Raw genomic sequence first — 12,934 nt, forward strand, 5'->3', positions numbered from 1 at the left:
TAATAAAATCATGTCCACTTAAATTAAGTCATAATGCATTATTTCATTTAGCATAAGGCACTGTCAATAACTCTGTATAATTGGAGTGTCACCTTTTCATATTAACAAGAGTCAAAAAACATCAGAAAAAAGGAGGGAAAAATCCACTATCTAGTTAGTATTTCAGAGGACCTACGTGTTTCTTCCCCATTCCAAACTGCAGCTTATGAGATCAGTGTTTCTGCTTCCTGTATCTGTATATTAAGTGTTTCAGTGCCTCCTCACTCTCTTCTTTGAACCTGGGAAGAACAGTTTTCTTTGAAGATCTTTTGTGACATACAAGACAGTCACTTATTCATACATGTTCATATCATATCAGGGACCAAAATAGTCCAAAAAGCTCATTTGCTTCAAAATCTCTGGATTTGCCCTCAACAAAGTTTTTCTCTTTCATTACAAAGGGTTGGTAGTGATTTAAAGGCCAGCCGAGATACCAGAAGTCTGCTCAGCTCAGTACTTTTTGTGAACAGTTATTCTGTTTCACAATGAAAAACACATACACAGCACAGAAAGGATTGTTAGTGTTCTTCTTTTACACTTGTTCATGCCTTCTACTCAGCTTTGGGGAAGGAGAGAATAGTCTCCTTTCTTCTCTTTTTGCAAATATGAAGAATCATATTGCAGCATTTTCAGTCTCTTAGAGAATCATCTTTACCCTCAGTCCAAGTGCCCAGCGGGCACATTGAGACAAGCCCGCCAGTGTGCCAAAGCAGAGTTAGGTATCTACCACATCACCTAAACCCAGAACGTGATGGCAGCCCAGACTGCTTACTGCACATTTTTCAGATCTCTGAGCCCCCATGCAGTCAATTGAAAGAGAAAAACCATTTCAGATCTATGCATTTTGCCCAAATTTTGCCTAATCTTCTGTTATAAAAAAAGACAAAAAAGGGAAGGTATATTAAAGATCCTATGCTTCCCTGACATAACAGATCTCAATCTTAAAAAAGAAATGCAGCAAAATTGAAACATTTAACATAAGAATCAAGTAATTTTAAATTGTGAAGCAGGCTTGTTCAAAACACATTAAATACCAATACATAATGCATGCCATGATATATTCCTACATTATTTACTTGGCAGTCTTGACTGAACATATCTCATGTAAACCTGCACTACTCAGCATTGCTTGCCAAAGCCAGGCGTGTGTGTCGATAATTGTGGAGGGTTGGACCTGGCTAAGAGCCAAAGGCCCACCCAGCTGCTCTCTCACTTCCCCCCCTCTACAGAGTAAGGGGAGAGAAATACGAAGAAAAAGCCTGTGGGTAGAGATAAAGACAAGGCGATCACTCACCAATTAATGTCATGGCCAAAACAGCCTCAGCTTGGGGAAGACTAATTAATATATTGCCAATTAAAAAGAGATTATGATGGTGGGAAACAAAGTTCAGACTAGAAACACCTTCTTCCTATCTCCTCCCTCCTTCATCTCAAGGTAAATCTCATTCCTTCATTTCCAGCTCTTCTGTTGCCCTTCAGTCCCCTAGGTGCTGCAGGGGAGTTGGGGCCTGGGATTGTTGTCAGTCCGTAACACTCTGCCAGTGCAACTGCAGCCCATACAACAAGTAACTCCACTGTAGGAGAGACAGGGGAGGAATCTGGGCAATTTGGCAAATGAATTTTAAGAAAGCACTTTTCAGAAAAGTGTGAGACGTGAACTTGACACTGGATTTGAACATCTTCTCACCAAAGGTGAGAAATATGTCCTCTGTCATTTCCATAAATGAAAGGAAAATTGGAAAAAAAAAGAAGAGGAATAGAAAAGGATGCATCTTGAAAGTGGTACCAAAAGCTGAGACACCATATACTCAAATGCTGAGAAGCTGAGCAACATAGCAACTGATTTTGTTTAAACAGTCATGGTTTCGTGGCTTCATGTTTGCTATTATGTTTAAAAAGTTCTTGACAGAAACAAATGCTTCCAGTGTTTGCCACACATTTCCCAGTGTATCATAAACCTTGACACAGAAGACAAACAGGATATTACCAAGTGTATGTCCAGCAATGTGTATGTATTCTGTCTTTCCAAATTGCATTTGGGTACAATGCCTGGCTAAATCAAAGGAGCAGATCATACACCCATTTTTCCACAACGTGTGCATAACTATGCATGTATTGCTGCCTCTGCCAAAATTGTAGACATGATTTAAAGCCCTGCTTCTACACATTAGAAAAAAGTAGACCAACTGCAAAAGGACATCAGTTTTGAGGATAATCCAGCAACATCAGGCATACAACTGCCATTCCAACACACAAAATGCACTGAGTTGTGATTACCACAATTTTTATGTTAAATGTTGTAGCACATACCTTCTTGTTATTGGATAAACACTGATTTCAGTCACAAAAAAAACCAGCCTAGGGACTTGTACTAATATACAGTGTGTGGTATAGATGCCAGAAATAAAAGTATTACTTCAGACCTCAGTAAATGCAAGCTACTGGAATATACAGAAAGGATGGATCAAACCAAAAAAGATGGAAGAGCTGTCCAACTGTGAAGTATGTCCAGGTAGGAATAAAGCCCACTATTTAATGAAAACAACTTTTCATTAGTTAAAAACAAGCCACAAACACTTTATTTGGTGATTTTCACTTTGTTTTCAAAGTTCTCCATTCTCTTTTCTTATGAACAAAACCCAGTTTAGCTTCACAAGAAAACTTTTTGATAGATGCAAGGAGCTTTTCCATGATAAAACAATGGGGAAGTGAAATACAACACTACAAGAATCTGAATTTGATGGAGGTCATGACTGCAATAGACTTACTTCATGCAACATTAAAAAAATGACAGATGTATAAAAATGTATATGAAAAGATGTATATAAAAGATGTATATCCCATCCTGTATTACACAAGCAGTACAGTTTTTCACAGCTACAGCTGGATGCATATCTGAATGGAGAGAAAGGAAAGGTGATGGTCTTCAACTCTGTGTTAGGTTAGATATCAAGCCTTCTTTTCAAACAGATTTGTATTAGATTTTAAATCCCATTACTGTTCAGCAGTTTTCACAAATCAGTTTCTATCAATCTTGTGAAGTAATTTAAATTCATCAATGTATCAAGTAATTTAAATCCAGCAATGTAATGATGGCACAGTCATATGCCAAAAGCTTCAGGCAGAACTCCACGATTTTATTCCAAAATCTGCTTTGCTGAAAATGATAGGAGTTTGGGATTTTTTTGGTCTTTTTGTAATATATGAAAGAAATATATGGCAAATGGTTCACGTGGGGGTTGTCTTTTACAGATTGATAATGGGAACCACACACACTTGCTGAAAGTTAAAGGAGTACAAAGCTGAGTCCAGATAGATAGCTTGGTGACAGGAACAATATAATTAATTTTCCTACAACATCAAATTCAGGCAGTATCTGCGCAATCTCTAAACCAAAACTCATTTTCCCTCCTTACAGTAAAGTGTTTCCCTCCTAGCTTAACATCAATACTGCCACTTCTCTTGAGAACAGAAGTACTACTGTTGAGATACAGCTTGGCTCCCAATTCTTTTGAGAACCTCCAGGCTATCACTCCATTGGTCTCAGACTTTATCATCCTGTTGCGGGGAATTTTATCCATGCTTAGAGGTTGTATAAGGAGCAATTCATCCTTTTGCTTTGACCAAAGATCTGTCAAATAAAGAGACAGTGCATATAGGCTTGTGAAGATTCAGTTTTAGCAACATGCTTGCATGGCAATGTTCACCAGCCATGAGATGAAGCCAGTGTCCACATCTTGCACTAGAAGAACACCATGAACAGGATATGTTCCTGCCTTGTCCATGATGCCTGTATGCTGGTCCTATCCTACTGCAGCTAATGAGTCAAAGATGGCTGGCTCCTCAGTAAGAAAATCCCCCTGATGCAGCCACCTTCTAAACCATTTCACAGAATCACAGCTTTATTTCAGAGGGATTTTTTGAGGTTATATAGTCTAACATCCCTATTCAGTCAGGGTCAGATACAGCTTGTTGTCCAGGTTCATGTCTAGTTGGGTTTTGAATATTTTCAACGATAGAAACTCCACAACCTCTCTGAACAACCCATTCCATGTAATTTCATGGTTTTTGATTTCTGCCCATTGCCTCTTGTCCTGTCAGTAAACAAGGCTGAAAATAGCTTGGCTTTTTCCTCTTCACTGGCTCATAACATGTATTTATACACATTGATAAGATTCCCCCTGAGCCTCTTCTTCTCCAGGCTCAAGAATCCTATCTCTCTCAGCCTCTCCATATATCAAAGATGGTCCAGTCTCATATCCACCTTTGTGGCTGGACTTGCTTCAGTCACTCCATAACTTTCTTGTACTGGGCAGCCCAGAACCAGACAGAGCACTTCAGATGCGATCTCAGCAGTGCTGAGAAGGGAAGGATTACCTCCCTCAAACTGCTGGGAACACTTTTCCCAGAGAAATCCAGGAGGCTGTTGGCCTTCTTTACTGTGCAAATATATTTCTCATGGCCAACTTGGTGTGCTCCAGGAGCCTCACACCCTTTCTTCCAAAGCTGCTTCCCAGCCTCCAGCAGCTATTGATGCATGGGGTTATTCCTCTCCAGGTACAAGACATTTCATTTCCCTTTGTTGAACTTCATGAGATTCCCCTGAGGCCAATTCTTTAGCCTGCCAAGGTCCCTCTGAATGGCACAACCATTTGGTGTATCAGCTACTCCTCCCAGTTTTGTATTGTCCGCAAACTTGCTGAGGGTAAACTGTTCCATCACCCTGACCATTAATGAAGACATTAAAGAGTATCTGCCCCAGTATCAACCCCTGGGGGTCAGAGAACTACTGACTTGCCTCCAGCTGTACTTTGTGCTACTGATAACAATCCTCTGGGCCCACCCATCTACTTTTCTGTCTTCCTCACTGTGCATTTTGACAGTTTATATTTAAGGATGTTGTAGGAGACAGTCTCAAAGGCTTTGCTAAAGTTGAGTAGACACCATCCCTTGCTCTAACCATATCCTATCAATCTGGCTGCCCTATCAAGGGCATCAAGTAGGTTAACCATTACTCCCAATCAACTTCTTCATTTGTTTGGAATAGTTTCCAGGATTAGTTACTCCATCACCTTTCCAGGGATGGAGGTAAGGATGACTGACCTGTATTTTCCTGTGTTGTCCTTCTTACTCTCTTTGAAGACATCAATTTATTATAGCAATTCTGGTTGTTTATAGCTAGTTAATTCTAGCAAAAATAACCAGAAAGAAAAATGAAGTTCTAAACACAGTCTACTAAATTCTTTCTGCTACCATTCTATGCCACAAGAAAGATCTTGCTTTCTTTCCAGTATTAGACAGCTGATAAAAAAAAAAGAACAAGACAAAAGTCTCTTTTAATAGAATATAATTATGCCTATTTTTTAGAAGACACATAATTTAGGATTAGACTGACATGAAAGGACTTGAGAGCTTCCAGAATTTTGATATTTTTATCTACAACTGTTTGGAAACTGTTAGAACACAGTGAAGACACAGTGCTTTTGAAAATCCCATTCTGAATTTTTGTAGGCTTATAATACATACAAAAGTACATACAAGAATTTTACCACACCTGTAGCACAAATTTCTCAGAATCAAAATGAGGAAATATCTGAATTTGCGTGATCTTATTTTTTTTATGTTGTGTTTCCAATTCCCACATTTTTATATGGATATGTGTCTTTTAGTATCATGGTCACATACTTCATTTTCCTTCAGATCTCAAAATCATCAGTGCTCAGAATAGCCAATGAACAACTGATCAATATTCTTTTTCATCTCTTTTATTCAATATTAAACTCAGACACCACTGATCTTTTGGGAATCAAGAACAATACTTGTATGCAAAGTTTGCAGGGAAGATTTAACTACAAAGCCCTGTGAATTCTCCTCTCCTCTCCTCTCCTCTCCTCTCCTCTCCTCTCCTCTCCTCTCCTCTCCTCTCCTCTCCTCTCCTCTCCTCTCCTCTCCTCTCCTCTCCTCTCCTCTCCTCTCCTCTCCTCTCCTCTCCTCTCCTCTCCTCTCCTCCCCTCCCCTCCCCTCCCCTCCCCTCCCCTCCCCTCCCCTCCCCTCCCCTCCCCTCCCCTCCCCTCCCCTCCCCTCCCCTCCCCTCCCCTCCCCTCCCCTCCCTTCCCCTCCCTTCCCCTCCCCTCCCCTCCCCTCCCTTTCCCTCTCTCCTCTTCTCTCCCCTTTCCCCCTTTCCCTTCATCTCTTGCCTGACCTCAGATCCATTTCCCCTCCTCTCAGATCCTCTGTTTTTTCCACTCCAGTGAACCTCTCACCTGCAGGTTACCCAATGTGTGGCAGCACAAGCCTTCAAACACCAAAACAAAACTATGGCTAAGAGCACAGACACTCCCTCAACCAGCTTGACTTTCAGCTTCCAGGGCAGCATACACAGAGGGAAAGGGGTGGCAACAGAGAGCTGAGGAAGGTGCCAGAGCAGGACTTGGGCAATCCAGGGTGAGACTGGCTTAAACTGCTGTTGAATCACACTGTAAGTGACACAAGTCTTCCATGGCCTGGGGCGGTTCCATTAATCCATATATAAAGGGAATGGAAACATGCTCTTATCCTGGGGATGGTAGGCTCCATCCATACCAAAACTTTGTAAATCTTGCTAGAATCTCTCTTTGTCCTTCTGTCTTGACAGTGGTTTGGATAACAGCATGGAGGTGACATGAAACAATTTATTATAACTTGTAAACAAATTTCCATTTTTTTTTGTTTGTTTTTTGGTTTGTTGTGGTGTTTTGGTTTGGCGTTTTTTTACATGTATGTAAGGCTTAAGTGTCATAAAGTTCTTGTGCATTCATCAAGCTGTACAGTACCCTCCAAGGGGATTTCCTTGGCTATACACAAGCTCAGAGACCAGCATGTGGCAACTCAAGCTGAGCACAAAAGAAGCACAGGATGATTCTGCAAAGTGCTCTGTAACAACGGGTACTTTCAGCTGCTATCCAGTGTGCAAGAACTACATACCATCTTCTTCAGATTATCCTAATAATGTGCACTTTTCTTGTTTTTTATGATGCAGCTCTCTTAAACCTCTATTACATTACATCTGCACGAGTATTCTCCTGGAGATGTTTGCTAAAAAATTTCTGTTCCAGCTAAAAAGCATATGGTACAAATAGGGTGAGCAATACCAGTAGATAACGGACATATACAGACTTCAGGAACAGAAGTGGCATTAAATATATGACAATATGTGGGTGAAAATACATAAATCCATGAATAGTTGCACAACCCACACATCTCCTCTAGACTCTGCAGAATAGCATTAAATAATGCACAGGTATCGAGATGACGAACGGGTGCCGCACTTATTTTTCAGTCAGCAGAGCTGTGGGAAGCAAGAATTAAGGGTGATTTTGAAACAGGAGGAAGAAAGGGACATATGAATTCCAGATGGAGACAGAGCAGCACTGCTCTGCTGACCCAAGCAGAAAAGGGAACAAGCTGCAAATTACTAGAAAAAAAAGAGTTTTGTAAAAGAAAGCCATGCTATACAGGCATTAGTGTTCATTCCACAAAACACAGAGCTTAGAGCATGAACATACATCAGATTTAAATATTCCTGTGAAGTGTTAGAAAAAATCCTTTACATATGGTTATTTACACAAACATACCCATGAATGAAAAAAAACCCGCATAACTACGTATATCATTAAGCAGGATACACTGTAGATTCTCACATTAACACTTGCATAATTATATATGGTACTTCCAAACATTTAAATTTTTTTTTCTCTGTTCACTTCTTTAAAATTCACAAAATGTAATGGAATTCTCTTTTAAAACTGCAGAGACTGCTGCGTGCCTAAGCAAGCCATTATTTGCTTACTCATAATCATCTTTTCCCTGTCTGTTAGAGTCACTGATGCATTAATTGCTTATCAAAACTTGAAACAGTTCATGAGTCACTCCGAAGATAAATAAATATTAATGAGCCAATTTCAATGGAATTCATGTCCTCTGCCTCTTAAATCTGAAAGACTGTATTTATTATATGTCAGAATTAAGTCTTGATACCTAATAAATGGGAAAATATGAAATATACTGACTAGATCACTATGTTTCAAGGGATCATTGCATTATAGTCTTATTTGACCAAATTTGAGCTCAAAGAGAGAAAGGACTGGTCAATTGTAACAGAGAAATTAGGTGAAAGAGATGTCTAGGTCTGGTGCAGTTGGAGTCAAAAATGAAGTATGTGGGTTTTGAAATTGGGAAGTGATTTATATCAAATGATTTTAATGTAACATTGGTAAACACATGATCTTCAAACAAACACACCGGCAACAAATATAAGAAATTTTAGTATTCCTTACATTGAATGATGGAAGGGGAGTAGGAAGGCATATGTTTTCAGGAGTATCAAAAAAAAGCACTTTGTTTTGGATCAATATGGATTTTCATTAAGCAAAAACACTAAGAGTAGGGCTCTTCACACATTCAATTTTTTACTAAAATTCAGTGCAATATACTATTTTGGAGTGTAAAACTTTCATTTCGAAAACATGAGTGTGCTGAGAGATTTTTAAGTCTGGGCCAATGACAACTCACTGTTGAAAATCCAAGTCTAAAACTTTTCAAATTAAATGACGCAGGATGAAATTGGAAACACAAGTCCATCCCTTGAACCTTTACTTTCTTGTTCTAGCTTGTTCCTGAAAATGACAGGCAAAAAAGATCCCACAGAAATCAAAGGAGCAACAGGGAATATCCCTAAGAGGCAACTGTAGATCTCAAATAACTTGGGAATTAGAGAGATATCAGTGAGCCACTTTTGAGTCAAACTGTTAGTGAAAAACCCTTTTCCAAAAAAATGACAGCTTGTCCCAAGGAAGATGAGCAGCAGGATATTATGGCTCATGTAGCTGGCTGGTATAAAATGGAAAATTTGTAGGAATGAATGGTGTTACTCACTGATTACAGCAGGATGAAGAACCCATTTTATCAGACTCTGTTAGTAAGAAAATGAAGAATCCTCTATTTATTATATTAGGTCAAGCTGTTTATTGTCAGAGGTCATATCAGCTTCTTAACAGAAGACAATGCTTTAACTTCAGGTAATCACATACTGAGGCAGTCCTAGAATTATTACTGCACCTCAGCTGATGCCACAGCACAGGGACACCCTCTTCAGACCTGTGTGTACTATAAAACTAAAGGCATCTCCCCAAACCAAGCTGTCCAATCCAGCACTTAACCCAGAATATGTCAATGTCACTGAAGCCTGCATGTAAGAATACAGAGAAAAATACAATTATGAAACGTATTGTGGATTAAATATAATACAGGAAAAATTCAGATTTTAGTACTTACCTTCATAAATTAGCATATATACCAGCTTTTTTTTCCTAAAGTGTAGTTAAATAGTGTGCACTTTCCATAGCAGTATCCTAAAATTCTTCGCTTCATGCATTTAGTTAACACAGTTCTCATACAACTTGTTTTTTCTCTTAAGTGTAAGGAAGGACTTAGTTTGTGTTACAAATGAACTGTGCTGCTTCCTCTGAAATGTACAAAATTATGGAAATAATATATGCAAAGTCATAGGTTCTTTAAGGCAGGCCACTTGTATCTAAAATAAGGATTGTTTACATTTATCATTATGTGCACATAAGACAACAATGAAAAAATTTTCTTATATTCATGAAAAATATTTTTTGTGCTCATAGAAATTGCACTGTCAAATAAAGCTGAACATACAAATGTGCTCCTCACCATAAAAATGGCCAAACAAATAACAGCTATCAGTGATACTTTTCCTACCGCCATGTTAGCCCCAATTGTGGATAAAACCAGTGTCTTACCTGCTCAGATAATTCTGGCCCGTTGATCCGAGCCTGTACCAGAGCGTCATTAACAAGTGAATGGAAGTTTAGCAGCACGTGCTCAATGCTGTATGCTCCGCTCATGGCTCTTGAGAGCTCCTCCAGGGACTGGATATACCCCCGCCAATGGAGATCAACTTCTGCTACATCAGCCAGGCAGCCTCGGATGATGTTGAGGCAGTAGCCCATGCAGGGCTTGCTCAGTGTCAGACCCTGGCAGTGTGGGCAGTACTGCATTCTCAGCAAAGCTCTGCTGCAGTCTTTGGAGAAGTGCAGGTGATCTGTTGTATTGATCACTTCAATCCCCAAATTCAGAGCCTGCAAGAAAGTCCGGCTGGGTAAGAGTGCTCTTCCCATTTGTCCTATGGCCTTTTCGGGAACGTTGCCGAAGGGCCTGATATCTCTTCTTGCCACTCGGAGGCACTCCCCATATTCCAGTGAAATGTCAGTCGGACCGGGGTTCAACACATGGTTGTAGACTACTGGAAACAGGGTGTCAAAAAATCTATTCACAGATTCCTCTGTGCTAACATCTGTGCCAAATAAGAAGAGCCCAACATCTGTGAAAAACTCCTGCACAGGCACAGTAGCCTCAGCAGCCATGCTTCTATATGCATTGCAGAAAAGGGTGCTCGTGTAATTCTCAGCCAGTCTGATAAGCATTTCAAACATTTCTGCAATAAATCAATAAATCAATCAATCAATCCTTATTTTTAAGGTTTAAAAAAATAAGAAATTAGAGTAAGAAGTTAAAACAGTTACATTACGACAACTTACATATATCCCAAATGAATTTTTGCATTAGAATTTTTGAGGAGACCAACTTCTCACAAACTGTGACAACTGTCTTTTCTATGTGGGGAAACACCTTACAAGTAATGTTACAACACAATTAATAAAATCCATGTTTTCTTTGCAGGTTACATTAAACGCAGCCTAAAAAAGATACAACAGGAAATAATTGTAAGCTGAGTTACTAAATTACAAAATACAGCAAAGTCCTATTTCACCTGTTTATGTATATAAACACATTAGTTCTCTCATCTCATGACTCATTTTGCAAGTTGCAATAAAAAGCTGAATGCTCTCAGTAACTCCAAGTCATTCCTGTTACCATCCTAAACCGATGGGCAAAATTAACATTAAACAATATAAACAACTCTTCAATTCTATTAAAACTTCACTGTTAAAAGACCAGTTTTTATTTCGTGTCTTCCAGATGAAGCAGATGGACCGAACACACATGAGAACACGATTTTAAATAGTGCTGTTTGGTCTGGCAATTGGTGTGGTCAAGAATTGCATTCCTCAGGAACTGATGGATAATCCCTCCCTAAACCTCAAGAACTGCATAATGAATAAAACCTGAGTGGACAAACCTGCATTTCACGTGTTAGGTGGTAATCCTTAAATACACTGAGTAGTGTTTAATAAAGCAGTTAAAAGTATACCAGAAAAAAATCCTCTCCTGACTTGATCTATGCTTTGCAGGTAAGAAAAAATGTCAGTTTTCAAAACAAAAAATGAGTGTTTACATTGAGGAATTCCCTAGATCTGCCTGAGAAGGTTGCACTTCAGGAAAGGCAATGAAACTACATATGGATCAAAAAGAAACTTAGCTCAGAGTTGAGAATAAAAACACAGAAACACATATTACAAATATTAACCCATTTTATACACTGAATGGCTATGACTCAGTAACTTTTACTTCAAGTTTTACAAGTTTTCATGTATTTTTTTTAACATTTATTTTTAAGACTGTAAAAATAAAGTAAGGACAAGCATGAGGTACAGTTAATACCGCCTAAACAGTGATGTTAAATACAGGCAGAATCAAATAGTGTCAAACAATGTCAAGCAATTTCTGAAGCAATCTGAAGTCTGCTGGTAAGTCACTGACTGAAAGGAGTAGTAGTAACACCAGAACAAATGTAAAAAAGACAAGACTGGCTAACACATATTTAATAATATCTATGCATAAGTGCCTTATATTATGATAAAAAGTTTATTCAGTTCAGGTCAGTGAAAGGATTCTTGCTGACTTCAGTGGGTTTGAAACTGCACGCTTTGTGAAAACATCACAGAGAAAACATATTAAACTGATCTGCATATACTTCGTATTCAGTCTCTGTTTTCTCCAATAAAAACAAGATACATGCTTATAAATCAAAATCATTGCTATCTGTCTCAGTTTCGTATTTCACACCACTCTTAAAATTGAATTTGCTGTTCTCTTTTCTTAACTAGCATTCACATGAGTAAGGAAAAAAAGTGTTGACAGCTCACAAAGAGTCAGAAAGTGCTGCATCCCACTTGTCTGGCTCTTGGGGGTTTTATCGTTACGTCACATACATGTATGAACCTCTCCTTAAGAGAGTTTCACCATAGTCACTCATACATGCCAAATACCACAGTGACTCAGCAAAGGGATTAATTTGTTTCAAAAGTCAGACTCCTGAAGTCAATACCCTTCATGAAGCTATGTTCCCACCAATGGAGACCTATTCAACACAGAAAAGCCTCTGGGGTTTATCCAGTGAATTAACAAGCAGAAGTGCCAGCTGAGTACCTCTGCAGCTCCCAACATCTCCACCAGCCCCTCACGCCTCATATCTAAGCTAGATTTCTTATATAGGTATAGATATATAAACAAGAGGAGTGTGTCTTCAACCTCAGTACCTCATGTCTTGTACCCGAGACACCTGCACTGCACCCCATATCAGCAGGTGTGCATGAATGTATGGGAGACCCATTTCCTTCTGGAGCAGCAAATCAGGCACAGCAAACCAGACAGCGTAGATTAAACTGATCGAGATGCCCACTTTAAGGCACCTGAACTAAGGATGAGATCTCCACCAGCTATAGAGGCAGTTTGGACACCCAGCTCCCCTGGAGGCACAGATAAATGGGAAACTAAATTACAGCCCTAAATATCTAACTATATTACATTTCATTTTTATTGGGGGAAATAAGGAATGCAAAGAACCTGCAATCCCACTACAGAAACTTGATTTAGTTGCCTGAGAGTGTTTCATAGCATTTTTAATGGCAGATGCCATTTTTTATTTGCC

The 12,934-nt window shown here is 39.2% G+C and overlaps 1 protein-coding gene across 1 annotated transcript in view; it reads right to left on the reverse strand.

Annotated features, from left to right (window-relative positions):
- GPC5 (glypican 5) overlaps nt 1-12,934 on the reverse strand; it is a 325,506-nt gene that overhangs the window by 216,310 nt on the left and 96,262 nt on the right. Inside the window, exon 3 of the mRNA XM_069027549.1 lies at nt 9,843-10,537. Within this exon, the coding sequence (XP_068883650.1) occupies nt 9,843-10,537 (695 nt within the window). The remainder of the gene's footprint in view (nt 1-9,842; nt 10,538-12,934) is intronic.

This window comes from Aphelocoma coerulescens, chromosome 1 (assembly GCF_041296385.1).
Source record: "Aphelocoma coerulescens isolate FSJ_1873_10779 chromosome 1, UR_Acoe_1.0, whole genome shotgun sequence".
Taxonomy (NCBI): domain Eukaryota; kingdom Metazoa; phylum Chordata; class Aves; order Passeriformes; family Corvidae; genus Aphelocoma; species Aphelocoma coerulescens.